Below are 26789 nucleotides of genomic sequence, written 5' to 3' on the forward strand. Positions count from 1 at the left end.
ACTGAGCATGATGTCACATGGTATGGAACAGCTCCTTGGCTAGTTCAGGTCAGCTGCCCCGGCTATGCCCCCCACCTCCCAGGTTCCTGTAAAAATTAACTCTATCCCAGCTGAACCCAGGACATTATCCACCCCTTATTCTATACCATCTACATCATGCCCAGATCTTACCTTTTACCAATCAACCACTACCACTTTCCTTGTCTTATATATATATAAGTATATGAACTTGTTCTTCTCCCCCCTGCGCGCACACACACACACACACACACAAATGGTATTCCTTTAGCCTATGGGCTATTCCTCTAATGTGTCCATCAATTTATTTAGTCCATGACTTTGGGACTCCATCTGTTGTAACAGTTCTTCAGGATAAGAGAGATGGTGTGAGATGTTGGGTTGTTGCATGCTGCCTCTGGAACTTGTGGCTAGTACATTAGGTGCAACTCACGCCCTTGGTCTGCAGGTCGAAGATGTTGATCTTGAGGAAATTGCTGGGTGCCAGTTCAAGTTCTATTGCTGTTGTACTTGGCTCAGTTTTAAAGTCCATGCTGCAGTCATTTGGGTAATTCTTACAGTAATACCCTTGATATGGCGTATAGACATTATAGTTACAATGACATGCATTGGCAGGTTATTTAGTAGTTAAATATTATACAGCCCAATTCACTGGCTATTCTCTCCCAAAATCAAATCTCCCTGAGGTACACATTGAACTTCTCCATCCTTCTGCATCACCCACCAGGTGTACCCAGGTCCCTGAGCAAAAACAACTCCTTGAATGGGTTTGCCTCTGCTTGAGGGAGGACTAACCCAGACTGTCTTTCCTAACATACTCCTCATGCGCACTACAGGGACTTTATCCCCTTCTATAGTATGTGGAAGTCTTGGTTGGGCAGGGCCAGCCTGATTGGCGGATCCTCTAGTATTAACTAACCAGGTGGCTTTTGTTAAATGTGTATCCCAATGTTTGAAAGTTCCACCCCCCATCGCTTTCAATGTAGTTTTCAGCAGTCCATTGTATGGTTCAATTTTTCCAGAGGCTGGTGCGTGATAAGGAATGTGATATACCCACTCAATGCCATGTTCTTTGGCCCAGGTGTCTACGAGGTTGTTTCGGAAATGAGTCCCGTTGTCCGACTCAATTCTTTCTGGGGTGCCGTGTTGCCATAAAATTTTCTCTTCAAGGCCCAGGATAGTGTTCTGGGCAGTGGCATGGGACACAGGGTATGTTTCCAGCCATCCAGTGGTTGCTTCCACCATTGTAAGCACATGGCACTTGCCTTGGTGGGTTCGTGGGAGTGTGATATAGTCAATCTGCCAGGCCTCCCACTGTTTATATTTCAGCCATCGCCCCCCATGCGACAGGGGTTTTTGTCGCTTGGCTTGCTTAATTGCAGCACATGTTTCACATTCGTGGATGACCTGTGCAACAGTGTCCGTGGTCAAGTCCACCCCTCGATCTCGAGCCCATCTATATGTTGCATCTCTCCCCTGATGGCCTGAGGTATCGTGGGCCCACTGAGCCATAAATAGCTCACCCCTACGTTGCCAGTCCAGGTCCACCTGAGACACTTCAATCTTGGCGGCCTGATCTGCCTGCTGATTGTTTTGATGTTCTTCAGTGGCGCGACTCTTGGGTACATGAGCATCTACGTGACGTACTTTTACCACTAGCTTCTCTATCCGAACAGCGATATCTTGCCACAGTGCGGCAGCCCAAATGGGTTTACCTCTGCATTGTCAGTTGCCCTTCTTCCATTGCTGTAGCCACCCCCATAAGGCATTTGCCACCATCCATGAGTCAGTATAGAGATAGAGCACTGGCCACTTTTCTCTTTCAGCAATGTCTAAAGCTAGCTGGATGGCTTTCACCTCTGCAAACTGACTTGATTCACCTTCTCCTTCAGCAGTTTCTGTGACTAGTCGTGTAGGACTCCATACAGCAGCCTTCCACCTCCGATGTTTTCCCACGATGCGACAGGACCCATCAGTGAACAGGGCATATTGCCTCTCATTTTCTGGCAGTTTATTATACAGCGGGGCCTCTTCAGCCCGTGTCACCTCCTCCTCTGGCGACATTCCAAAATCTTTGTCTTCTGGCCAGTCTGTGATCACTTCTAAAATTCCTGGGCGACTGGAGTTTCCTATGCGAGCCCGTTGTGTGATCAGTGCAATCCACTTACTCCACGTGGCATCAGTCGCGTGATGTGTAGAGGAAACTTTCCTTTTGAACATCCAGCCCAGCACTGGCAGTCGGGGTGCTAAGAAGAGCTGTGTTTCAGTACCAACCACTTCTGAAGCGGCTCGAACTCCTTCATATGCTGCCAATATCTCTTTTTCAGTTGGAGTATAGCGAGCTTCGGATCCTTGATATCCCCGACTCCAAAACCCCAGGGGTCGGCCTCGGGTCTCTCCAGGTGCTTTCTGCCAAAGGCTCCAGGTAGGGCCATTCTCCCCAGCTGCAGTGTAGAGCACATTTTTAACATCTTGTCCTGTCCGGACTGGCCCAAGAGCTACTGCATGAACAATCTCCCGCTTAATTTGCTCAAAAGCTTGTCGTTGCTCAGGCCCCCATTTAAAATCGTTCTTCTTCCGGGTAACTTGGTAGAGAGGACTTACAATTTGACTGTAATTTGGAATATGCATTCTCCAAAAACCCACAACACCTAAGAAAGCCTGTGTTTCCTTTTTATTGGTCGGTGAGGACATAGCTGCTATCTTGTTGATCACATCCGCAGGGATCTGACGACGCCCATCTTGCCATTTTACTCCTAAGAACTGGATCTCCTGCGCAGGTCCCTTGACCTTACTTTCTTTTATGGCAAAACCAGCCTTCAAAAGGATTTGGATTATTTTCTTCCCTTTCTCAAAAACTTCTTCTGCTGTGTTGCCCCATACAATGATGTCATCAATATATTGCAGGTGCTCTGGAGCTTCACCTTTTTCTAGTGCAGTCTGGATCAGTCCATGGCAAATAGTGGGGCTGTGTTTCCACCCCTGGGGCAGTCGATTCCAGGTGTACTGGACACCCCTCCAAGTGAAAGCAAACTGTGGCCTGCACTCCGCTGCCAAAGGAATGGAGAAGAATGCATTAGCAATGTCAATTGTGGCATACCACTTAGCTGCCTTTGATTCCAGTTCATATTGAAGCTCTAACATATCTGGCACAGCAGCGCTCAGCGGTGGCGTGACTTCATTCAGCCCACGATAATCTACTGTTAGTCTCCATTCCCCATTAGATTTCCTCACGGGCCATATGGGACTATTAAAGGGTGAGCGAGTCTTGCTGATCACTCCTTGGCTCTCCAGTTGGCCAATCAGCTTATGGATGGGGATCAGGGAGTCTTGGTTGGTGCGATACTGCCGCCGGTGCACCGTCGTGGTGGCAATTGGCACCTGTTGCTCTTCAACCTTCAGCAACCCCACAACCGAAGGGTCTTGGGAGAGACCAGGTAGGGTAGACAGCTGCTCAATCTCTTCCATCTCCAATGCAGCTATACCAAAGGCCCAACGGTACCCTTTTGGGTCCTTGAAATACCCCCTTCTGAGATAATCTATACCAAGGATGCACGGGGCCTCTGGGCCAGTTGCAATGGGATGTTTATGCCACTCATTCCCGGTTAGACTCATTTCAGCTTCCAATACGGTTAGCTCTTGGGATCCCCCTGTCACACCAGAGATACAGATGGGTTCTGCCCCTTTATAACTTGATGGCATTAGGGTACATTGTGCACCAGTGCCTACTAGAGCTTTATATTCCTGTGGATCTGATGTGCCAGGCCATTGAATCCACACTGTCCAGTAGACTCGGTTGTCCCTCTCCTCCACCTGGCTGGAGGCAGGGCCCCTCTAATCCTGGTTAGAATATCCGTTACTCACTTTTTGCACACGTGAATCAGAAGTCCCTTCAAGAGGATCAGAAATGAGATCGGCCCATCTACTGCGTCTGGGGGACTGCTCACAGGAAACTGGAGCAGCAGTTTTCCAAGAAGAATCCTCTTTTCTGGTTGCTTTGTCTCGCAACTCCCGTACCCGTGCATCCAAAACTGAGGTAGGTTTTCCATCCCACTTCCTCATGTCCTCTCCATGGTCACACAGGTAAAACCATAGGTTAGCCCGGCATGTGTACTTTCTCTCTCCTCTCTCTTGGGCAGAGGAACGCTTACTCCCAATAACTGCGATGCGGGCCTGTACAGGTGAGGAGGAGGACATATCCACTTTGAATTGCTGGAACTCTCGGGACAATTCCTCTACAGCTGAGACACAGGCCCGTAGGGAGGAAGAGAGACTTCCTTCGTATTGCCGGAGTTGGACAGCTAATTCATCCACCATTTGTCCATAGCCTTCTTTCCAGGACATTACTGCCAATGAGTTGGCATAGGTTGGTGGTGCACTTCGTAGAAACTTCCGCCACATCGGTTGTGTGCATTGGACTTCATCTGGATCTGTGGGTGACTGCCCATTTTCTGGATCATTATAAATCACCTCCAGCACGGCTAATTCCCGCAGGTACTGGATACCTCTCTCCATGGAGGTCCACTTGCCTTGGTGACATGTAACTTCATCCCTGAAGGGGTATCTTTCCTTTACACCTAACAGAAGTCGCCTCCAGAGGCTGAGAACTTGTGTTTTTCTTCCAATCGCCTTGTCGATGCCCCCTTCCCTAGACAGAGATCCCAACTGCTTGGCTTCCTTACCCTCTAATTCCACACTACTAGCCCCACTATCCCAGCACCGGAGCAGCCGGGTAACAATGTGCTCACCTGGGTGGCGGCTAAAATCTTTTCGCATGTCACGCAACTCACTCATGGATAGGGTTCGGGTAATTATTTCAGGTTCTACCTCTTCCTCCTGTTCTCGCGATGACCCTGGTTCACTTTCATCTCTCACTAAGCAAACTGCTTTCTTTGTGTGTTTCTTTTTCTGTACAGGGGCGACTAATACTGGCACAGGTTGGTTTTCTGGCTTAGCCGCAGTATCTGTCACCAGGATAGGGGTAGCCACGGTACCTGTTGTCGTGGTAGGGGCAGCCACGGTGCTTGTCATCGGGGTTGGGGTAGCCACGGTGCTTGTCGTTGGGGTTGGGGTAGCCACGGTGCATGTTATCGTATTCTCCATCTTTTCCCCCTTTTCCCCCTGAGGATGCTGCCTAATATCAAGCAGTGTTTGGTAGATACCGGCCAGGGCCCAGCACAGTGTAGTAAGTTGTGTGTCTCTGGGATAACCACAGCATTTTTCTTTCAAAAATTCTATCACTTCATCAGGGTTCTGTAGTTGTTCGGGAGTGAACTTCCAAGTCACTGGAGGTGAGAAGTTCTCTAGATACCTTCCCACATTCTTCCACATGCCGTGCCACCCATGCATATCAAGCTTTGGGACAGATCTCTGGGTGGTACTCTTAAAGAGCCTTTTTGTAGCCCTAAACAAGACCTGGAACATAGTCAGGAGGCATAGCGCTAACAGCACACTGGCTTGCGCATCCCAAGGATATTCAAAATTCTCGAAAACTGTTGTAATTAGTCGGAAGGAGAAAAGGGAGGGGAATGGACGGGGGGAAGTATCCCCCCCCAACTTCCCAATGGATTGGGTGTAATTACCAATAAAATCTGACAGAAGGTGCCCAAGGTATGGAAATGATATCACTGCCTCATACAGATACCAGCTTAACCTCATGACCAGTGATGTAATCATTTCATAAGTCGACATTGCCCAGTACAGAAAAATGATAATCCCAATCACTCTCCCAGAGATGAGATACGCAACTACAGGCAATACATAGAGCATATAAGAACTTACAAAACGCCACCATGTAAACAAATTAATCAACATTGTGACTAACATCTATTTATCTAGTATAAGAAATGCGTATGACAAATTTGTTTCAAACACGCTCTGGCCAGATCTGTTGTTATCTCAACCCTTCGTGCCCCACGTTGGGCGCCAAAAAGGACTGTCGTGGTTTTAGCCCAGCCGGTAACAAAGAACCACGCGGCCGCTCGCTCACTCCTCCCACCCCCCTCCGGTGGGATGGGGGGAAGACGGAGGAGAGAAAAGAAAAAAAAACCTGGAACCTCGAGGGTTGAGATAAAGGCAGTTTACTGGGACAACACAAAGGAATTACAACAACAACAACGGTACTAATGAACGAGTATACAAAAAGAGTGATGCACAGTGCAACTGCTCACCACCCGGGACCCGACGCTCCACCACTTCCCCCACCGAAAGAAGGATCCACCCCCCCGGCCCCTATATATATATACTGAGCATGATGTCACATGGTATGGAACAGCTCCTTGGCTAGTTCAGGTCAGCTGCCCCGGCTATGCCGCCCACCTCCCAGGTTCCTGTAAAAATTAACTCTATCCCAGCTGAACCCAGGACAAGGTCCCTTCCAACTCAAATTATTCTATGTTTCTATGGTTTGGGCTTGTGCTGGAGCATGGCAAGGGAGTACAGCTTTAGCTGGGCTCCCACTTGTACTGTCAAAAACGTCTGATAGTTTGAACTTACAAGAACCTTCACTGTGCTGATTTGACTTTCAGAGAAATTTCCCTTATGTCTTTCAGGAATGAGAAGAAGAAAAAGAAGCCTGTAAGCTTTAGCTTGCTGTTAAATCTACTAAAGAACAGTGAGACCCCTTGTATTGTGTGAGGAGGCGCTGGCCTTCTCTAAAACAAATTAATGAATAGGTAACACAAGGAGAAATCGGTTGAGTCCATTTTGAGTCAGTTCCAGACTGAGCTCATCTGCTGACTGGGGGCATTCTGGTTCGGTTTTAGCACAGGCTGTTGTGTAAAGAGGAGCAGTCGGTGTCCCGCAGGTAGGTCCCTGAGGGACTGCAGCAGCAGCAGAGGCGCTGCCTCGGGTGCTGTCTTCTCTGCTGGGACCGAGGCACCATTTACTGTCCTCCCACTGAGCCCCAGCTTCTCACCAGCTCCCTTGCTCCCCCAGCTCTGCCTGGAGGGACGGGAGAGCCAGAGGAGAATTGCACTGTGGCGGTGGGAGCAAGATTGGTTCTAATGCTATGTTTGGGCAGCAAGAGACAGAAATTCCTAAGAAAAAAAGAAGTAAAGCTCTCTTACCCCATTTTGGTAAGTCTGTGTGCCCTGCCAGATATATGGAGCTGTTTGGCCGCAAGTTATCTCCAGCATGAGCAGAAATACTTGCACTGACCAGGTTTTAGTTCCTCACGCTCAACAAGTCCCAACTGAGGACAGGAGGGTTCCATTCTTAGCTGAGCCATTACTCTGAGCTGCCAAGAGCAATGCACTTTCTAAGTTTGTGCCAGTTTGGGCTCAACAAAAATTTCTGAATAATGAACCAGGTTGGGATCCAGTTTAAAAAAAAAACAAACAACCCACCCAAAACCCCAAAACACAGAGGTTTAGAATGGCTTCAATTTAGACTCTCCTTAATTCCTTGCTGGGAAAAATTTCTTGCTGCTGAATTTTAATCTACCATAAGAAAAGTTTCTACTACTTTTCTCAAGTTTAAATAAGAAGGGGATGACCATGTTAATTTCTCCCATAAAGCCAATCTGGTGCTTATTTTGCCTTAGTAATTTTGCAGCCAACATTTCTAATCTGTCCTATTGGTGGTAGAGAAATTCAGCTGTTTCTCCAAAACAGCATTTGAAACTCAATTGTTTCTTGATGGTTTGTTTGGAAATGTTCTTTAACTTGTCACAGTAGATTGGGAAACACTTTCCTTTTCCAGGTGTATTATTTCACAGTTTTTAAATAGGTGCTAATAACCTGTACAAACAGATGTCACAGCTGATCAGAGTCAGTCAAGAAAGAATTGGAGAATGCTTTCTGAGGGCATGATGGTATTTTTTTTGGATGAATTCATATTGTTCAGCTTGTGTTATGAACAAGTTTATTTTAACAAAAGCAAGGCTAGTACACTTGCCTCATATGCAATGTCTCTTGAGACATGACTGGGATAATGCTTTGTGAAAAAACAGCCAAGCAGCAATCCTAAATTTTGAGAACTAGTTTTAAACTGAAATGCAGAAGGAAAGAGAGGTCTTGAATGAGATGACTTTCATTTTTCCTGTTTGAAATTGCTAAGTGTCTGCAATGGGAGTAATAAGAGGGAATTTCTAAGCAAGTTAGCTTAGCTCCTTTTTCAAATACAGCCATAGTCCAACAGAGGAATTTCAGCTGAAGGTTTTTGCCTGCCTTTTTTTTTTTTCTGAGAAATAATTATTTTCATCTTTGCATGTCGCTATTCTGCAATCCTCATGCATACAGACATATTTCTGAAGTGAGTGATAATACACTTGAAAAATAAGACCCTCAAGGAAAAATTACTCATGGTCAAGGTGGAATAAAGTGATAGAAAAGATAGAACTGTCTTCAGGAACCTCAAGGCATGATGTAAAAATGACTTTATTAAATTCTCGTAGTCAACAAGGACAAAACAAATAATGGATTTACAATACAAAAGAGAAAATGGATATCAGGTAACAATGATGATAACAAAGCTAGAGACTAGATAAGTACTGGAACAAGCTACAAGGGAATACTGTGCAGTTATTAACACCAGAGACATTATAGTTTAGACAAAATTTTCTCCTTATTATCCTGATTCTGATAGTTTGCGAAGATGTGACCTCAGCAAGTCTTAATGTGTTTTCTGAGCCTCTTTCCTTTCCCAGTTTCCCACATGTTCACTTCATTTATACTCAAGGGCTTCTTAGAGCAAGCATCATGAGGAGAGAATCTGTACTACTTCACTTATCCTTGAACTAGGTGATTCTCTAAGCTTCTTTATAAACTAAAAGGTTTGGGGTTATAATGAATTATGTCTGTTAATATACAATGCAAATACCCTAGGATATAGAGCAGGAATTCATTTTAAAATGTTTGGACTCTCTAAAATACTTTTAAGCAAGAGACCTGTTTCCCAGAGTAAAATACAATGTTTTAACATACTACTTTTTAAAGTGGTATGACTGAAATGCTGTTTTAATGTTTCAGCCTATAAAGAAGAGCAATAACATAAAGTAGGGCAATATTACAGACTAATTAAACATTTCTAAAACATAAATTTTGATGACAGTAGTTTTACCTATCCAAAACTATGCTCTCGCAGCCGTAGTTTCAAACAGCTCAGTTTGTGTTAGTGTATGAAGTGAAAAACTCCACTAGAATAGCTTATGAGCTGAATGTGCCACTTGGAAATGTGTTGATTAAATAGCTTCTCTTGTTAAACTTGTGATCGAATTAACTTGATTTTCTGCTTGCCTTTTAAGAGGTTAAGTTTGACATCTGAAGAGTTAATGTTAACAAATGTCCTTCTAGAGATTAATGTTCACAAAGCCGTTTGAAGATGCTTGGCACTTACGTGGTGCATTATGGTGATGGTCTTAGATAAATGCACTAACAAGCACTGAGGCTCAATGTTTCCTGAGCAGCTTGCACCCTACCACACCACTGTTATCCTTTTTTGTGAGTAGCAATTACTCAGTTTGGTCTACATTAAAAAAGTATGTTTTATTTTTGTTCAGCAGTTTTATTTTTGTTCTCCAGTCTGACTTTGGGATGCTAGCCCAGATAGTTAAAAACATAATTTACAGATTAAGACAATTTGTAGGGGGAGAAAACAATTTAGGTGGTTGTGGTTAGATAACTAAGTTGCAGTTTTCACAGTGAGTTAATGACCTTTGCCTTAGCAAGTCCAACAGGGTTCCAATAGCGATTGAGTTCACGAGGAGAGGGAAGATTTACATTTCCCCACAGATCACTAGGTTGTTGCTGCCTTGCTTTGCACTGCTGGTTTCCCATAGCAGACCAAGAACAGAATAATAGGTGGGCTATAGACATGCTAGAGTGTTCCCAGCCTGGGGTATATTGCACAGGATTTTGCCTGTGCAGACTTGTATCCAGTGGCTGGTTACTTGTTTCTCACATTTTACTTTCACAAAGGGCGGAAAAGGTTATTTGGCAATTTGGTGCATATATGTATAAATATGCGTATTTCAAAGGAGGTACACAGTTTGTAAGGATGCAGGAGGGGAGGAAGGAGAGGTGTTATTGCTAAGGTTGGTTGTCCTAAATGGAGCTGTAGTAGTGGTGGTACTGCATGTATTTTCAAAGAGGTCAAGGAGAGCTAATAGGTGTGCATCTCCTGGTTCTTGAGCAAGCAGTGTAGTTTCAGCACAGTTCAGAACCCGATCTGACATGAAAGATGAGCTGCCATCGCTCTAGGATGTATGATACAGTGAATTTCCTCACCTTAATCACAGGCGATCATTTTTTTTATTGATATTGGTGTCGTCTTTCCCTGTGTCCCAGTCTGTTACCTTGTTTGGCATTTTGAGTATATCCGGGATTGATTCAAAGCAAGTGGTTGAATTTAGAGTGCTTTTGTTCTGTTGCCTTTTCTGTGATGGCAGAGGAGCTAGTCTAAGTTTAGCTGTGTTATTCACTTTCTAGGTAACTGGTCATTTGTCCTCCCAGCTTTTTCACTTCGGGATCTTGCCTGACCGATTAGGCAGAGGTAGCAGGCAGCCAGCCTGCCTCATACCCCACCATGGGGCATTGAAGGTTAGCCTAACAGCCTGTCACAAAAGTGCACCAAAGCAGGTGTCTCGAACACAGACACCTCTAACAGTAAGTACAGAGGGTGTGTGGCTGGTCTGTGCCAGGTCTGCGTGGGCAATTCAGTTGTAACCTTTTTTTCTAATAGGGGAATGACTTGGTACCAGGAAGAAGATTCTTTTCCTTCATGGCTTGACTGCTGGTTTGTTGGCTTCTCCATCTGCTCATTTGTTTTTCTTCCTTGCAGTTCTCCTGCTGTTGCTCACTGGTGAGATCAAATACCAAAAAAAAAAAAGGTTTTTTCCACTAGTTGTGTTACACAATGACCACATAATTTCTTTGCACTATAATTTTAAACATTTGATTTTACTGAGTGGGTCTGTGTGAGGGAAGGGGGAATGGGAGCTGCTTAGGTAGCAAGGGGGACCTAAAAAACCTGTAGGCTTCACAAGTTATTGTTTGCAGTGTTTTTTTCTGCAGGTTTTCATAGGCTTCTTTTAAGTTTTGCTTACAGATGGAGCCCTAGCCAGCCTATTTAAAGCAGTATTAATTTTCAGTGACAGCTCCTCTCTTGTGAATTGAAGCAGCATGGTCTGTATTTCAAATGGTAACCAGAGTATATTCTTGATGAAGTATCTCACAGAAGATCTTTGGAGAAGTACGAGCTATAACCTGTAATGCAGTCTATGTAACTTCCTAATAAAGAAAATGGGTAATGAGAGGTAAGAGTGTGCTTTTTAGCAAGAATCCCTTCAAGAGGAGAAGCAGTAAACTGGTGCTCTCTAGAACAGTCAGAGCAAGAAGTGAAAAGTCAGCAATCCTGCCATGAAAGGCAGTTTCTTGGTGTACTGCTCGTGGGAGGGGACATCAGCAAGGTGCAGAAGCAAAGGCAGAGCAAGTGCCCACTTCTGCCCCCAGGAACTTCTGACTCCAGCCCTCAGTGTTCTGTGTCTTCACTGCTGCAACAGTGAATAGAAAATGTGCTGAGTATAGCATTTAGCAATAAACTTTGCCAATGGATGTTGTAGGGCTAAAAAGAGTTGTTATGCAGTGTAAGTGACTGCCTTTATGCTGCTCTTTATAAATGCTGAGAATATCTACCTCCCCCATTGCTAGTGTCATTCTTCCTGGTTTGTCTGGAGATACGGTTAAGGCTAGTTTCTCTCAGGGCTTAGGAGAGAAAGGATGCAACAGGGAAGGGACTAGGGTATCAACGTGCAACAGATGTGATAAGGTGTTTCCCTTGATAGGTCTGGGCTTAGCTGGCCTGCTATCAGTACCATCATCTGTGTCAGTCGGACTTCAAGTAGACAGTGTGTGGGCTTAGAAATTGTCAGAAATGCTTTTATATGTTTGGGTTGTTTGGGTTTTTTAAGCTTTCACGTAGCCATCATTGCCTTGTGTGCTTTGCAAGGTGTCAGGAACCTGACAGAGAAGCAGTGTTATCTTTTGTAAGAAGGTTTCGCATAGTATGTTTACTTGTTAAACAAGCTTCTGTAGATTCTGCTTTATATGTGTAATTTCTTCTTATTTTATATGTTTACTAGAAGTGACCATAAAGGCTTCATAATCCCTAAGCAAATTTATCATGTTAATGGATTAACATTCTGATGATTTTAAAGGACTTTTCCAACCTAAATGATTCTATGATTCTGTATTGTTATTCAGGGATACTGTAAATATGCCAGAGCATACCTGCAGATCTGTGCTTGCAGATCTATGTCTTTTTTTCACAAAAGACATTCCTTTTTGATATGGCAAATACAAGCCCGTGTTTTTTCATACCATTTCCACTCTCAAGGAGTTTTCTCCTAGAAGTGCATGACTAATTCAAATGAAGTGCTCCCTCACCTCTGAAAATGATACTCCAATTTATCCATCAGGTTTTAAACCTGCATTTTCTTATTGTTATTGATCACTGTTTTTTCCTGTTTGCCCAACAGTGTGCTGTGATGCATTGTAGAGGCAGTTCAGAGTTATTCATATCTGGCACCTGTTTTATCACAAATAAAAATAGGCTGCTTTTGAAAGAGATGGGGAACCCTTATCAGCATGATGCTGATTCTTTGTAATCTTTTTCATTTCCTTATTGCATATAAGAGCCTTTTAGTAACTCTCCTCTTTGGCTTTCTGTTTGCATTTCCAAACCACAATGTTCAGTCGTCAGGTCTGTTCTAAGTAGGAGAGGTGCAGCGAAGTCTCCATATTTACCAAGAGTTGCAAAAGCAGTTATCTTTACAAAGTCAGACTGCTTGTGTGGACGCTACTGGCTTCATTGGTTTCTTTCAGTTCACCATCAGCTCTGGATGTGGCAGGGTGAATCTGCCTGGATATTGTTCCATATGGACATAGCACAGATGCCACCTTTGAACTGCTGTTAGTGATGAGTGTGGGCTTTATTGACTTGTGCTGCAATAGTCAGGGTTCTTCTTCTACCACTTTTATTTTAAATAGTGGCTCCTTTGTTTAATGATATCTTGGGGAGGGGAGGTGTGTTTCTGACATAGCAGCAGTCACCTTCAAAGCGAATCTGAGTAAGTTAGTGAAGAGCTTGCGGCTGCATGTGCCATAAACATCCTAGTCCTGCCTGTCTTCTCAGGCTTGAGGCTTCGTGGAATCCTCATTTTTCACTGCATAGTAAAATTTATTCTCAGCCTTGAAAAAAGAAAGCTTACAGACTGTAGGAAGCCTTTTATGTGTACTTTTTCTTCCAGTTTCCCTCTATAGCTCCCCTAATGAGAAGTCTCATCAGTTCAGAGAAATGCTGTTGCCTTATGTCTTTATGGGGGGTTTGAGTTTGTAGTTTTGCTGCATGTTTAGCAATTTCATATCATTTCTATTCCAACTAAATAGGCAATCAGGTAAGGTAAGTTGTTGAAGGTCTCTTGTAGCCATGTATTGCTGGGTAATTTTGGTGCTCTGGAAATGCTACGTAACATGTTAAAGAGGGGGCATTTTTGCCCTACTTTTACATGACTAGCTTATTGCTTTCTTGAGTAATTGTGTGTGTGCTACTTTGGTGCTGAAATTTTGGATTTGGATTCACTTCCGATATCCTTGTCTGGATGACATTTTCTGAGACACACACACACGCACCCACATCCCTGGGGAAACCAGTGGCACGCCTTGCACAGTTCAGTGGTGCAGTGTGCTTCCTTATCCCCTTTTTGTTTCAAAGCAGGCAAAACAAAACCCTCACATAATTCACTTAGATTTGGAGTTTAACAAATGCTACTTAGCTTTTTACATTATTTTGCTATGTCTTGAAGCTTAGTTGCTTGTATCTTACTCTCTCAATCAAAGTAAAAAGGATGAGTGGCTTTTGTTCTAATACCAGTTGAGCCTTCTAAACAGCACTGTTCCCTTGGAAAGAAAATTACACGATTGGCAGCAATATTACTCCTTCATTACTGCACTGCCATTGCTAGTGACCTTCCTTGCCTTAAATTACACTGTTTCCCTATCGTGCCAGAAAGGTAGCCAAAGGTTTTCTCTCAAATTATTGCCAGCAGGCTACAGGGATCAGTGGTGTAGATAACTTGGCAATCGCTGTATTTCTGTGGTATTAGGAGTGCTTTTTCTTACGTACGCTATGTGTTACTGAGAGAGTTTTTGATTGCGTATATAAAAATGGTCATGGCAGTAGTTATTTTTACTGTATCGCATCTTCAGGGAGAAGCAGAAATTACAGTGCTCCTTCTCCTGAGAGAGCTAGTGAGAATTAGTTGCTCTTTGGTTGTCTGCTGTTATTGGCAAATAATAATCCCAGAGGAGGCCATGCCAAGTGGAGATGATATTTCCAAGGTCCATATTGCACCCTTCATTTGTGGATCTTGCTGCACTTCAGAAAGTGCAATGGATCTTTCCACCCGCCTCCTCTCTGATCAAATATTATCATCTCCATTCTGTGAAATTGGGGAAAACAACAGAGGGGATAAATGACTCACCCAGAATTAAGCAGCAGCTCAGTAACAGAAAACACAGATCTCTGAAGATTGGATCGCATGGATCGCAGGTACCTTTCAGACAGGGAGATGTTTTGAAACCCCTCTCTCCCTGGGACTTTGCAAACCAGTTTCCCAGGCCTCTGTGTCACTGCTTCCCTCACCTCAAAATTGTGCTGATGCAATTTCAGGATGCTTTTCTTAATGAGTTTCAGGGTGCACAGGCTCTGTTAATACCACCCCCAGCACAGAGGCTTACTCCTCACTACAGGTGTCTGTCTGTCCCTTTATGTGTGATAGCATTAACGCCAGTGACCGTGTTTGTATGGCTGACTGAATAATTTGATTGATTTAAGCTGTGTGCCTGCTTTTGAAATATTTGAGAATACACAGCAATGTTATCACTTTTATTTATTATCTACTTAATCAAATCTATTCTAGTTGTATTTTGTAGACCAGTTCTACATGGCTGACATCCATGAATGAGGAGGCTCATTTGTGATTAGTAAATTATCTTTCATATGCATTCCCAATGTGATGGGTCCAAACCTTAAATTTACAGAAAAATGACTAAGTCACCTTAACTTGTCCCCCCATAGCATCATGAATGGATTTTGAAAATAATGGGTTGGGCTGTTCCTAATTTCAAACATTCCTATTAATGATAGATATGGGTATTTATTATTTTGCTACACAGCAGTACAACCTTTTACTTTTCTTGAATTCAGGAACTTCACAAGGGAGGCTAGAACAACCATATGCCTTTTTAAAGACATGGTGGGGGATGAGTATCTGGTATCAACGTAGCAGTTTAGCAGAGTCAGGAAGAAAGCAGAAGTTTCTTAAGATCAAGGCCAGTACCTTGCCTAGAGAAGTGTATTACTGTGTCTCTGTCTGCTGTTACAGCTTTGTGGGGAGGGAGAGGTTATCTCTGTTACTTCAGAGTATTGCACAAAATAAATTCTAAGATTAAAAAAAATTTGTTGTGGTTTTTTGGTTTGGTTTTTTTTTTTTTTTTTTTTCCAAGTGGAAACTAGTTCTAGATATCTACACATAGCCTACTTATTAAGGTGGAAGAAAGAGGTAATCAGCACTTCCAGCTATCAACCAGCTTCTGTTGAACTAGTGGCCTTTTGTTCATACTGGTTTGGACAGTGAGGTGACACACCAGCCTCGTGTCTGGTCTGGTGCACTTGTCCTTTCCTGGAGTCTGTCTTGCATGCAGAAATCCCTGTTGTCTGTATTCAGCTCACCAGAGCAACTTTGAAATATAAATCTCTGCTGTACTTCAAGTCAAAGAGTCATTGAAACATCATCATGTAATCTGTGCCCTTCCAAGACAGGTTTATGCAAATATGCAAATACCTAACTGTTCTTGACACAGCTAAAAGAAATTCGGCCCTGATGATGTTGTTTCTCATGGGAAAAGGCATTTGGAGATGGGGTAGAAAAATGAAGGTATAACTCTTTTCATCTTTCTCAATTTGTTTTCCTTTTCCTGTTGTTTTCTACTAATCCACAGAGGAACAACGTAGCATATCAAATCTGTTTACTGCTTGAACAGTCTGGGATGCTTGAATGTCTTTGTTGTAATTTAGGAAATGAACTGACAGACAAAATTGTGTTGGGTAGACACTAAAAATATACACTGAAGGAACCACATAAACTCCCAGGTAGAAATTAGCTCTTTTTCTGCTAGTGCAATTTATGATGAGAAATGAACTAAGCTTCTTCCTCAAAGTCACAGCTATAGATCAGCTAGAAGCTTGAAGGACTACTTGAATCCTGAGAGGTGGCACATTGATCTACAGCTCCGAGAATTGTGCACAGAAAGGAAAATCAACAAGATCTTCACCTGATTTATGTAGGCCAGACATCTGTGACTTGCCTTTCAAAGGTGATCTCACAGAGGCGTAATTAAAACTTGATGATGTTATTAAATAATCATGATGATTTGTGTCCCTGCGTTGCAGCCGTTTGTGTGTTTTTGTGTAGTTATAAATGTGGTTAGTCCCTGCTTGTGAAAGTGAAGGTTAGAGAGTGCTGCACTTAAGGGCAAGAATTTTGTGTGCAGCTCTTATGTAGAAGGTCTCCAAATTTTTCTAATGCTAGACCTCTGTTTCAGTTTAGGACTAGTCAAATTGCAAGTTATTGAAAAAATAAATTCAAGAAGTTTTTAATTAGTAAAAGTGAGCAGCCTCTAAATTTGTCCGCTCTGCAGAGGCAGGCAGTGCCTTTGATATTGGAGATGCTGGCTTGGGGCTGCAGAGAGTGGGGTAAGACCACAGGTTGTGACTTGGTCTTACTCTGGTCTGGGAACCACTACTAACACAGTATTACCTTTTCCTTCATCTTCATCTTACCTGTCAAAAGGAGAAAGAAAGTATTGGGACGAGGGTTGTCTTTCTTTAGATATTTAAACACTCTGAGCAGAACATAGACGTGACCTGAGCTGCCACCTGCAGATATGCTATAATGTAAACACCACTGGTGTGCTTCATGTATGATTTTTTCCATTGAGTTGTATTATTTTGGATAGAATTTTTGAGACGTACAGAAAGGTACCTTTGAAGTTGAGTACAGATTGTTTTTTTTCCTCTACTATCTGGATGCTGGTGAGAATTTTGAGGAAGCTGTTTATCATTTGGTTTTGAATTTTTCTTAGGATTTGTTTTGTGCTTTAAGACATTGATCTTGCTTTCTAACAGGCCTAACTTTCTCCATTTACATCAGTAACAGTGATTTTTACTCTTTCATTTTCAAACTGAAAAGGCATAAAACACAGTATGTTGCCTGCTTACAAAAAAAAGGCGGTGGGGAGGTGGCACCTCTGATTCTGCATGCAGAACAATCAACATACATACAGTTTGGTGCTGATTATCATAAGGAGCATGAGTTAGAACTGATGATCAAGTTTCTGAGAATCCCTAGCCTTTCCATTAATTTTGATTTATTGATTTTTATGAGCAGGAGCAGTGATAAGCTCAGGCTCTGAGGAGGATCAGAAAGGCCAGTGCATGTTGAGGGTTATTGCCTTGTTTTGTGCTGTGATTTATACAGTGAAGGTACTGTCAGCATTCTTTGCTTGGTGTTATTTTATTTCTTCTCATCATTATAGTATTTCATGACTTAAAGACAAGTGCCCTCTGAGAATCTGTTCTGTTGTCTCACTGACATTATTACAGGCTGAAGGTCTGATTATTGGAAGTGCTGAGCCCTTGCAGCTCCAGTGGAATGAATGGAAGCTGAAGGTGCTCTGAAAATCATGCCTGAGGCATTTTATTCTTTTAAAGGGATTGAGTCGTGCCTCATAAATATAGGTCTGTGCTTTGACTAATTCCCCCTTGACTGCACATCCTTTGAAGTAAATGGAGTTTACTTGATTAGAATGAAACCTGTGCTCCAAAATTAACTCTCATCCTTGCTACGTAGCTGAGGGATTGATTAGATCTTAGTAAATCTGATGTTAAAATTAAGCTTCAAATTTACAGTTAAGCTTCAGAGTTTTGCTTTATAATTGGAATACTGCATGTTGGGAAAGATCTGAAACCCTTTTTCTCTGAGGGTTCAGGTGATTCTAAGAACAATTCATGTTCCTATGGCAGAGCTACTGGTGTGGCAGAGGTAACTAAACATGCTGAAAAGGTGATTTTGTGGCTAGAAGAGGTACCAGGACCAAGAGCTTGCAGCTGATGCAGGGAGTTAGCCTGCCTGAGCCATTCACATTCTCCTGCAAAGAGTCTTAATTCTAATTTCTCCAGTTCCACTGAGAGAAAGCAGATGTCAGACAGTGATCCAGCCTTAGGAAAAGGGTGATTTATCCCAATGCGTGATAGTTCTGCTGTTCTTGCAGAGGAAGAAGCTTGCATAAGCAGTGGCTGTTTGCCTAAGCAGTGGCTGTTTGATCCTGAAATAAGAGAAGATGCTGCTGCATAGGCATGCGAGTGACTGCTGGAAGACTCCAAAGGAGCAGTCACGCAGAGGTGAAAGCCAAAGCTGAGAGATTTGGGGACTGGATATATGAAGAAAGGCTTAGTCAACTTGACTTTTTTGGTTAGTTTTTTAAGAACATAAATATGCAACCTACTGAGGTGACCCTGCAAGTCATGGCAAGGATTAAGGATCCTTTGCAGTCCTTGGCTAAAGCCCCTTCTGTTCCCAGGTTGCTCAGATGTGCCCAGAGGTCAGCATTGCTTCAGCCCTTACTTTTTGAAGATCCCTTCTTTGCTCAAGGGGATTCACAGCAGTCTTGCCAAACTGTACTTTTCCTTTTTTGGGATCATCATTATAGTATTCTTTTGGTTTTTCCTTCCTTAAAGCCAGTATTTGATTAAAAAAAGAAAATTTGGGATTGGGGTTTTTTTTTTCCCCATCTCAGATAAGGGACCCGTGACAGAAGATCCATTTCTTTGGTTTCCAGTTATTTTCAAAGAATAAATTTAATCAGTTACATTCTTGTCTATGTGTCTGTCTAGATTTCTCTGGTTACCTCTGTGGTATATCCATGTACAATATGGTAGATCATCTGCTGTGTCAGCAGAGCTTCACATTTCAATGCGTACATTGATCTAATACTGTTTTGTGACTGATGGGGTTTGGTGTTTGGTTCTCAGCAGGCAATATGGTACATGCTGTTAGCTGTGGGGAAGGCTGTTGTTTTGATGAGGAGACTTGTGCTTCTTCCATGTGTCTCTCTGTCCTGGCCTGAACAACAAAACTTGGCACAAACAAAACACCCATTGAGAGAATATTCAGGCAAACAGGTAGTTGCTTCCTCTTGTTCTTGCTGCTGGTCTCCTGCAGACAGGTTGTATATGGTGTTTCATTGTCTTTAAGACTGTTAATCAAGGCTGGCTTTTGGGGATAATGTTTTGACATACTTTGCTAGTAGAATTAGGATTCCTCCCAATTACAGTGTTTTCTAAACTTCGTGGGTGATTGTATTTTATGTTTATTTTTTGAAGTTCCTGCCTGTATGTGTTTTATTCCACTCTCCTTGTTTTTCTGTTTTTAGCCAGTGAGACCTGCAATGATTTCCATCCCATGTTCTTCACCCATGACAGATCGTTTGAGGAGTTCTTCTGTATCTGCATTCAGCTCTTGAACAAGACATGGAAGGAAATGAGGGCAACTTCAGAGGACTTTAACAAGGCAAGAAAAAGGGTGGGGTGGGAATAAGTGGGCAGGATGGTGAAACAAGGCCATGTATTCTTCCCTAGGGGTACAGGGGCTTACTGATCCCACTTCTGCTGAATGCTGTGGAGTGTTCATCTGTTCAGATTCTTTGCACGTCAGAGGGCCAGCATTTAGAAAGTAGGGGTAGGGGATGGGGTGGGATGTGTAAGGGAGGTTCACAGACCTTTTTACATCATGTTGCACTGCAGACTGTGAAACTAAAAACCTGGCTTGAGGGGAAATGCTGCCTTTTTATGTTAGCAATATTATGCTGAAGTGCTGCAGCCTCTAAGGTTGTAAATAATGCAATGAGAGTACTGCAGTGATAATTCTGTGCATCCCTTTCATTTCATATGAGCACTAAAGTGATAAAATATTCAAGAGTGGACACAATCTTGACAAAGCACTGTGCAGTTTAGCCTGCTAAAACAAAAAAAACTAAAGCAAACAAAAACCCAACAATAAAACCCCTCAGTATTGCACCCTTTTTGTTGTAAGACGGAGTTCTGGAAGTTGCAGCCAATCTCCTGACTATCAGCAAAGCTAATGGAGAACAGGGTTGTCTGTCTTAATGGTCCCTAGACATCCTATTTTAACTGTCTAACTTACCAAGAGGCTGAAAAGTATCTTTGGCATTTTGTAAGAATGACAAACTCATGCTTTTGTGGTCAGCTGGCATCCTTATCTTTGTTGGGAACCTTCAACTGGATCTTGACTCTTTCCCTGACACTACATGTTGGTTATAGAGCTATTGGTTGAGAATGAAAAGCGAGACTGTTGCACTGTGTCAGCATGTGCCATACAAGTGCTCTGAAGTCACCAGACTCAAATGTTATGTGAGAGCTAGTAAGAATGATTGTGCCTAACTTCTAATTGGAACTGTCTGTTATTGAAGTGGTCTAAATGTTCATTTTCCACTGCAGAGTGAAAGTGAATCCTTAGGACACATTGTTGAATAACCTTTATTGAGTTGTTTTAGGTAAGATAGTTGCCAGCAGTACCAGAGCCCAAGGAGAAGGGAAGTCCAAAATGCATGCTGTTGTAGCTAGATGACCTAGAGGCTTGTTCTTGCATGGAATTTCTGATGCGCTTCTCTTACCAAATGGTCCAGGAGTGCAGAAGGAGCAATAGCAAGACAATTTGCTGAACGGTATAGAAACCTAAAATCAAGGGCTTAAAAAAGCAACAACTTTTTTGAGACTACTTCATAATATGTGGTTCTTTTAAACAGATGTGTTAACAACTGCCTATTACTTACAGGCCTTCTGTCTCAGTAGAAGAAAAAGTTGTGTACGTAATTTCCCACAACTTCAGTTGGGATATTATTAGCAATCCTAGGGGATTCAGGAAGAGAATGGTCCTGTTTCTGGCAACAGCCCAGATCACCCTAAAAAGAAAATGAAGACATTTACGTTTCAGTGCTAGGCATTGCTGTGGAGCTTCATGGAAGATCAGGTAGTTTCCTCTCTGATCTACTAGTCTGCTATCTGTGTTTTCTGTTACTGAAAATCCTGCAACTTCACCCAGCAGCTCCTTTAGGTTTAGCAAGGTGGGCAGTAGGTCCTACTACATGCATCATTGAAGGCATAGGTGATCCTTAACTCCATGGGGCAAATCTGAAACATTTGCCATTGTGCTACCAGGATTTATGTCTGATAGTGGTGCTATGGTGTGTGAGAGATGAACCCAGGATCTCTGCCTGTGGAAATCACTCTTGATTTTGTAACTGTTTCTGTAAAGGGGAGGGAATACTAAAACGCTGAAACTCTCTTTTCTAACAGCTCAGTAATTATGTTCTGCTTATCTAAATCCTTTATTTAAGTCATAAGGAGATTTTTGTGCTCTTATCCACTTCAGATGACATGTGGTGGTGATGTGCATTACTCAGCTGATAATGTCTGAAGGGATCTGTGAGTGAAGCAAACTGTGTTGTTGTGTGGGCTTGTGAAGCACTTCTGGATTTGTGGGGGATGACAAGTTATATAGTGGTACCCAAGGTTTACCCATCTGGTTGGTGGTGACAGCTGCCAGTGCTGATGGCTTTACCAAACTAAACAACAACATTTTTAATCCTCACCTGGCAAGAGGCTTTGGTGATCACGGCATGTCAGTATTCTTTCTGCATCTTTCCTGTGTGCTAGGGTGTCGTATTTTAGGCGCAGCCAGCAACAAAGCACCATGAAGCTGCTCTCTCACTCCTCTCCCCCAGTGGGATGGGGATGAGAAAATATAAAGAAACGCTCATGGGTTGAGACGAGGCTGGGAGGGATCACTCACCACTTATGGTCACGGGCAAAAGACAGGCTCAACTTGGTGAAGAAAACAAAATCAATTTAACTTACTACAAGTCAAAACAAAACAAGGATATTAGGAAGTGAACCCCACCCTTAGAACACCTTCCCCCAGCCCTCCCTCCTTCCCGCCTCAACCCCACTCCCGGTTCTCTCCACCTCCTCCCCGCGGCGGCGCGGGAGACAGTCCTCCACGAACATCTCCAACGTGAGTCCTTTCCGCAGGCTGCAGTTTCTCACAAACTTCCCTGGCGTGGGTCCTTTCCGTGAGCCGACCTTCAGTCACAGACTGCTCCAGCTCAGGCTTTCCCACGGAGTCCCGGCCATCTTGGGGGGCATCCCCCTGCTCCGGCGTGGGCTCCTCCCCGGGCTGCAGGTGGGCTTCTGCTCCCCCGCTCCCCTCCACGGGCTGCAGGGGCATCAACCTAGTCCGGCGCACCTCCTTCCCCTCCTTCTTCACTGACCTTGGTATCTGCATCAGTGTTCCTCTCACATTCCAATCCCCCCACTCACTGCCTGTTCCCTTTCTTAAATCTGTTCTCCCACCGTCCCTGATGGGCTTGGCCTGGGCCAGCAGCGGGTCCAACTTGGAGCTGGGGAAGCTTCTAGCAGCTTCTCACAGGAGCCACCCCTGTGGCCCCCTCCCCTGCTACCAAAAACCCCACCACACAAACCCAAAACATAAGGGTACCTGTTTCTGTGCAGTTACTTTTGAAAACTTGGCAGGCGAAGGCCGTGTGGACCCAGGGAGCATTCAGCTCCTACTTTCAGGAGTGAATGGGAAGAAAGCAGGCCTCACAAGATGCAGCAGCTTAGTTACTGTGGGAAAACTATCTTTTATCTTTTCTTTTGTGTTACAGTTTTTCAGTTTCAATAACTTGTTTGTCATGGTAATGTATGAAACGCCACTTTGCTATGATTTACTACCCACCTGGCTGATGGATCATTTATTTTCTTCCTTCTTCCCTTACTCCCCCAAAATCTCCAAAACAAAATTGGACACTCTCGGTGTATTAGATAGTAAGTCCTGACACCTGGAGATTCTGCTAAAAAGCTAATCCGCTTGCTTTGATCTTTAATCATAATTGAAGAAAAGGAGCTTTTTGTTTAATTTTAAACTTTTGGTTAATCACAATAGCTTGTACATTGAGGGGGCTGTAGGAGGTCTGTGTGCACACGTAGAGATTTATTTCCTCCTCTCTTGCACTGGAGAATGGTAAGTGCTGGAAGAAGTAAGGTGATAGAATACTTCCGCATAGGTTTCAGTGCCGGTTCTCAAGGGGTATTTAAGCAATAGATTAAGACTTACTTTCGATGGCAAAATGGCATACGCGCCATCGTGGTTCCTCAGTCCATGTTGTGGAGATTTCATACAGGTTTTTTCATTTTTAAAGCTTTGAAAAAATAATTAGAACAGCACTTTGCTCATAGCTGGAAGAATTTTATGTTGTTTTAGTGAAACATTTATGATCTCATGCTTTGTCTCTCTGATTCTCATTCATTAAAACAGACACCTTTTGTCAACTCTTGTATTAGAAAAACTCCTTGGATCTCTATGGTGATAGTATGATACTGTCAGACCTAAAACTGTTTTTACAGTCTCTAATACCGGTAGATGTCTGAATAGAATAATTCAGTTGGGCAGCTAAGCTTCTATTACGCCTTTATAACATTTTAAGACATACATAATTCATGTTTGGTGAGTTTTCTAGAGAAATTAAAATGCAGTTGGATAGACAGACATGCAAGTGGCAACAATTCCATTTGAAACCTTTTTGTTTTCCTTTGAGCCTACAGATGATCAAAGGACACTTTACAATCTCTGTCCTCCACAGTCATTTGTGAGCAGACAGCATGGTTTATGACTTTGAAAATATAATCTTGTCTCCAAGCTTTACATAATTCTACATTTTATTGCAGTAGAAGAAAGCATTGTGTATTGATTTTTGGAGTCGGTGCTGACTGTAAGAAAGCTCGACTGAGTTATCTCACACTCCGGCATCTAGAAACGTTCATCACCAGCCTGCCCATTTAAGTAGGTGCCCATCAGTCGGTTTTCCCTCAGGTAGGGACCACCTACAGTCTGCTCAGAGCAATCAGGCCCTGCTGCCACACAGACTAAGATGTATTAATGTGGTTGGGGGTTTTTTGTCTATTTTTAACATGATGGTAGGTGGAGTTCAAGGTAACTGCCGTATTGTAAAGTTCCTTCCGTGGGGCCAAATGAAAGCATGCTCCCAATGGAAAATTTTTTGTTGATCCCCACTAGTTGTACTTAAGTAAATGCACCTGTGTTGCCCTAATGAGGACTTACATTGAGATTGCTATCTTGTTAGTGATCTTCTTGTAAAATACACATGTTGTTTCTTGTGAGACAAGGAGACCACAGACAGGACATTATGTAGGGGACAGGATTATCCTCTTGCCACTGGTCTCCAGAGATTTCAGTCTGCTGCTTTTTGTAGGTTTGAAGTTCACATGCTAATAGGAGGAAGGGTGAGCAAATGGACTGTTTTAATTGCAGGGCCAGCCATAGCTTTTCTTATTAGACCCGCAAAATAATATGAACAATTTGCTAACTCTGTGCCTAATGTAGTGCTATCTTAAAAAAAAATTAAGAATAAAAATTACTGCTTCCAGTCCCAGTATGGAAGGAAAAAGGTGAAATTATTTGATTCACCTACCAAGGTGTTGAAGCTACTTTGTGGAGAATGGGTACAGTGATAGCTGCTTTTATTAGTGTATTAGCATAGTTTTAGGTTTTTAGGTGCCCAAAAATGACCACTTATAACAAGACACATTATCATTTCAACACGGCAAAAGTGAAGCAAGGGATGCTAAAACTGGAAAACTTTGAAAGTCCTTTGGTCTATGGTGCTTGACATCAAAATCTACTGCATTCACTGAAACTACAGGTTTAAGGAATAGGAAAGTGGGACGAGGTTGGCTAATGACACTAGTGATGCATTTTTCTCATTACTGAGAACTCTTGTTAATTTATTTTGCCCGTTGGCCATGTGTTTGAGATCATCACAGTATAAAGCACCAGCTTTTAAATGTTCTATGAAAATTTATTTTGGAATATGAGAAACATTCTCAGAAAACCCAAAAATGCCTGGTTTCAGCATTTTGGAAAGCTAGCCTTCATTTCACAGTGGCAGGCCTGGGTACCCTGAGCAACTGCATTGGTGGTATCTGGCTATTTCAGTGACACACCAAGCTGCAGCGCTGGATCCCTGTGCAGGAGTGGGGTCTGCTCAGCAAGCTGATAATATATGTCACTGACAGGTATACACATAACGAACTGTCTTATGTGGTAATCATTAGAGTAGACATTGTTCACAGTGGCAGCAGATGCAAACAATAAATGCCCTACGTAAGTCCTGTAATTAAATACCAGAGCCGACACTGAGGCATTTGATAACCACAAAAGATGTTTATTGCTCATGCTCAGACCCTGTGAACATTTTTCCTTGCTCTGTGACAAGATAACAGAAAAGGTAACCAAGCATAACATAAAAATGAAAAATACCAATTCCTTGCTTGCTGATGGTTTAGAAATGCCATGCCACAGGTTTCTCAGCTTCTCTAGTGTTGTCACACTTTCAGCAGCAGTAGGATGAATAATTGTGTAAGGCTAGGTTCAAAATATGACTAAGTGTTCAAGGGCAGGCTTTCAAGGAGCATACTTGTGTGAGTGGTGGCTTGTGTGGAAACACATGTCGTGGGCCAACACCACCATCAGATAATGCAACTTATCCATAAGGAAGCAAAGTTATAGAGTGTCATTTGGAAAAGGTCAGAGCAGCAATGTGGCAGAGGAGCTGTTACTGCCTTTGCTGCGTCCTCTGCGAATCGGGGAGACTCCAGGAGCGGGCTGCACAGATCCTGTCAGAAATGCCCCCCTGGCTGCAACCTTATTGTTCTTGCCATGGCAGCTCCATGCCTGACCTGGGAGTGGCAGGGTTTTGCCACACACCTGGAGAAGAAGCAGGTCTCCTAGCATGCTCAAGTGATCCCCTCTAGTGGCACTAACAGTATTCTGCACTTTTCTGCTCTTGGCAGAGTTGACCGCGTCTTGTTAAACCCTGTTTTACAGGAAGGAGGCGGAGGCACCCAGAGCTCAAGTGCCTTGGCAGTGAAGCAGCGGCAGGGCCAAAAGCAGAACCAGGATGTCTGGCCGTTTGCTCCAGCCTCCTCCATCACCCCATCACAGCTCCAGGCTGCAGCAGCAGCTCCAGCCCCCATTGTGGTGCTTTCCTCTGTGTCCGTGCCCCTCTTTCCCACCGCCTCACAGGGATGCTTGGAGGAGGATGGCAAATGATAGCTCCAGGGGCGTGAAAGAACCATTACCTCAAACAGGAGAGAAATTAATTCGAACAAACTTGAAAGTAAAATCCTTTGGTCAGTCTGTAAATCTGTCTGTCACCTGCTTTTCCTTTCAATCATAAGGAGGGAAAGGGATGATACATAGCTCTTCACAGATGCTCTCCAAAGCATTTATTGTTTTCTTATGGGTGGGTTTTTTTCACCAGTCTGAAGCAGATGAATTTAACTTCTTTTGAGAGAAGCTTTGGAAGGCTGTTCTGTTTGCATTTTACCTGTGGGAAGCACTGGGCTGCTGGATGATTGCAGCTCTTTGTTAGCTTTATTGCATCTTCCCTTGGCAATGCTTTGTTTATATCAGTCAGGGATACCGCAAATAAATTATTTTCACATATAGTGAATTCAGTATTCCCCAGGCTTAGGCAGATTAGTACAAATTAAATTCCACATTTTCACACCTGAGGACATTAGCACTTTATTAACTTATATTGGAAACGGATAAC

The 26789-nt window shown here is 43.2% G+C and overlaps 1 protein-coding gene across 4 annotated transcripts in view; it reads left to right on the forward strand.

Annotated features, from left to right (window-relative positions):
• Positions 1-26789, forward strand: part of ELMO1 (engulfment and cell motility 1) — a 322964-nt gene that overhangs the window by 197183 nt on the left and 98992 nt on the right. For all 4 annotated transcript variants that reach the window (XM_075056741.1, XM_075056732.1, XM_075056760.1 and 1 more), the window contains one exon: positions 19509-19645. In XM_075056741.1, coding sequence (XP_074912842.1) covers positions 19509-19645 — 137 coding nt within the window. The remainder of the gene's footprint in view (positions 1-19508; positions 19646-26789) is intronic.

Source organism: Buteo buteo, chromosome 2 (genome assembly GCF_964188355.1).
Source record: "Buteo buteo chromosome 2, bButBut1.hap1.1, whole genome shotgun sequence".
In the NCBI taxonomy this organism is placed as follows: domain Eukaryota; kingdom Metazoa; phylum Chordata; class Aves; order Accipitriformes; family Accipitridae; genus Buteo; species Buteo buteo.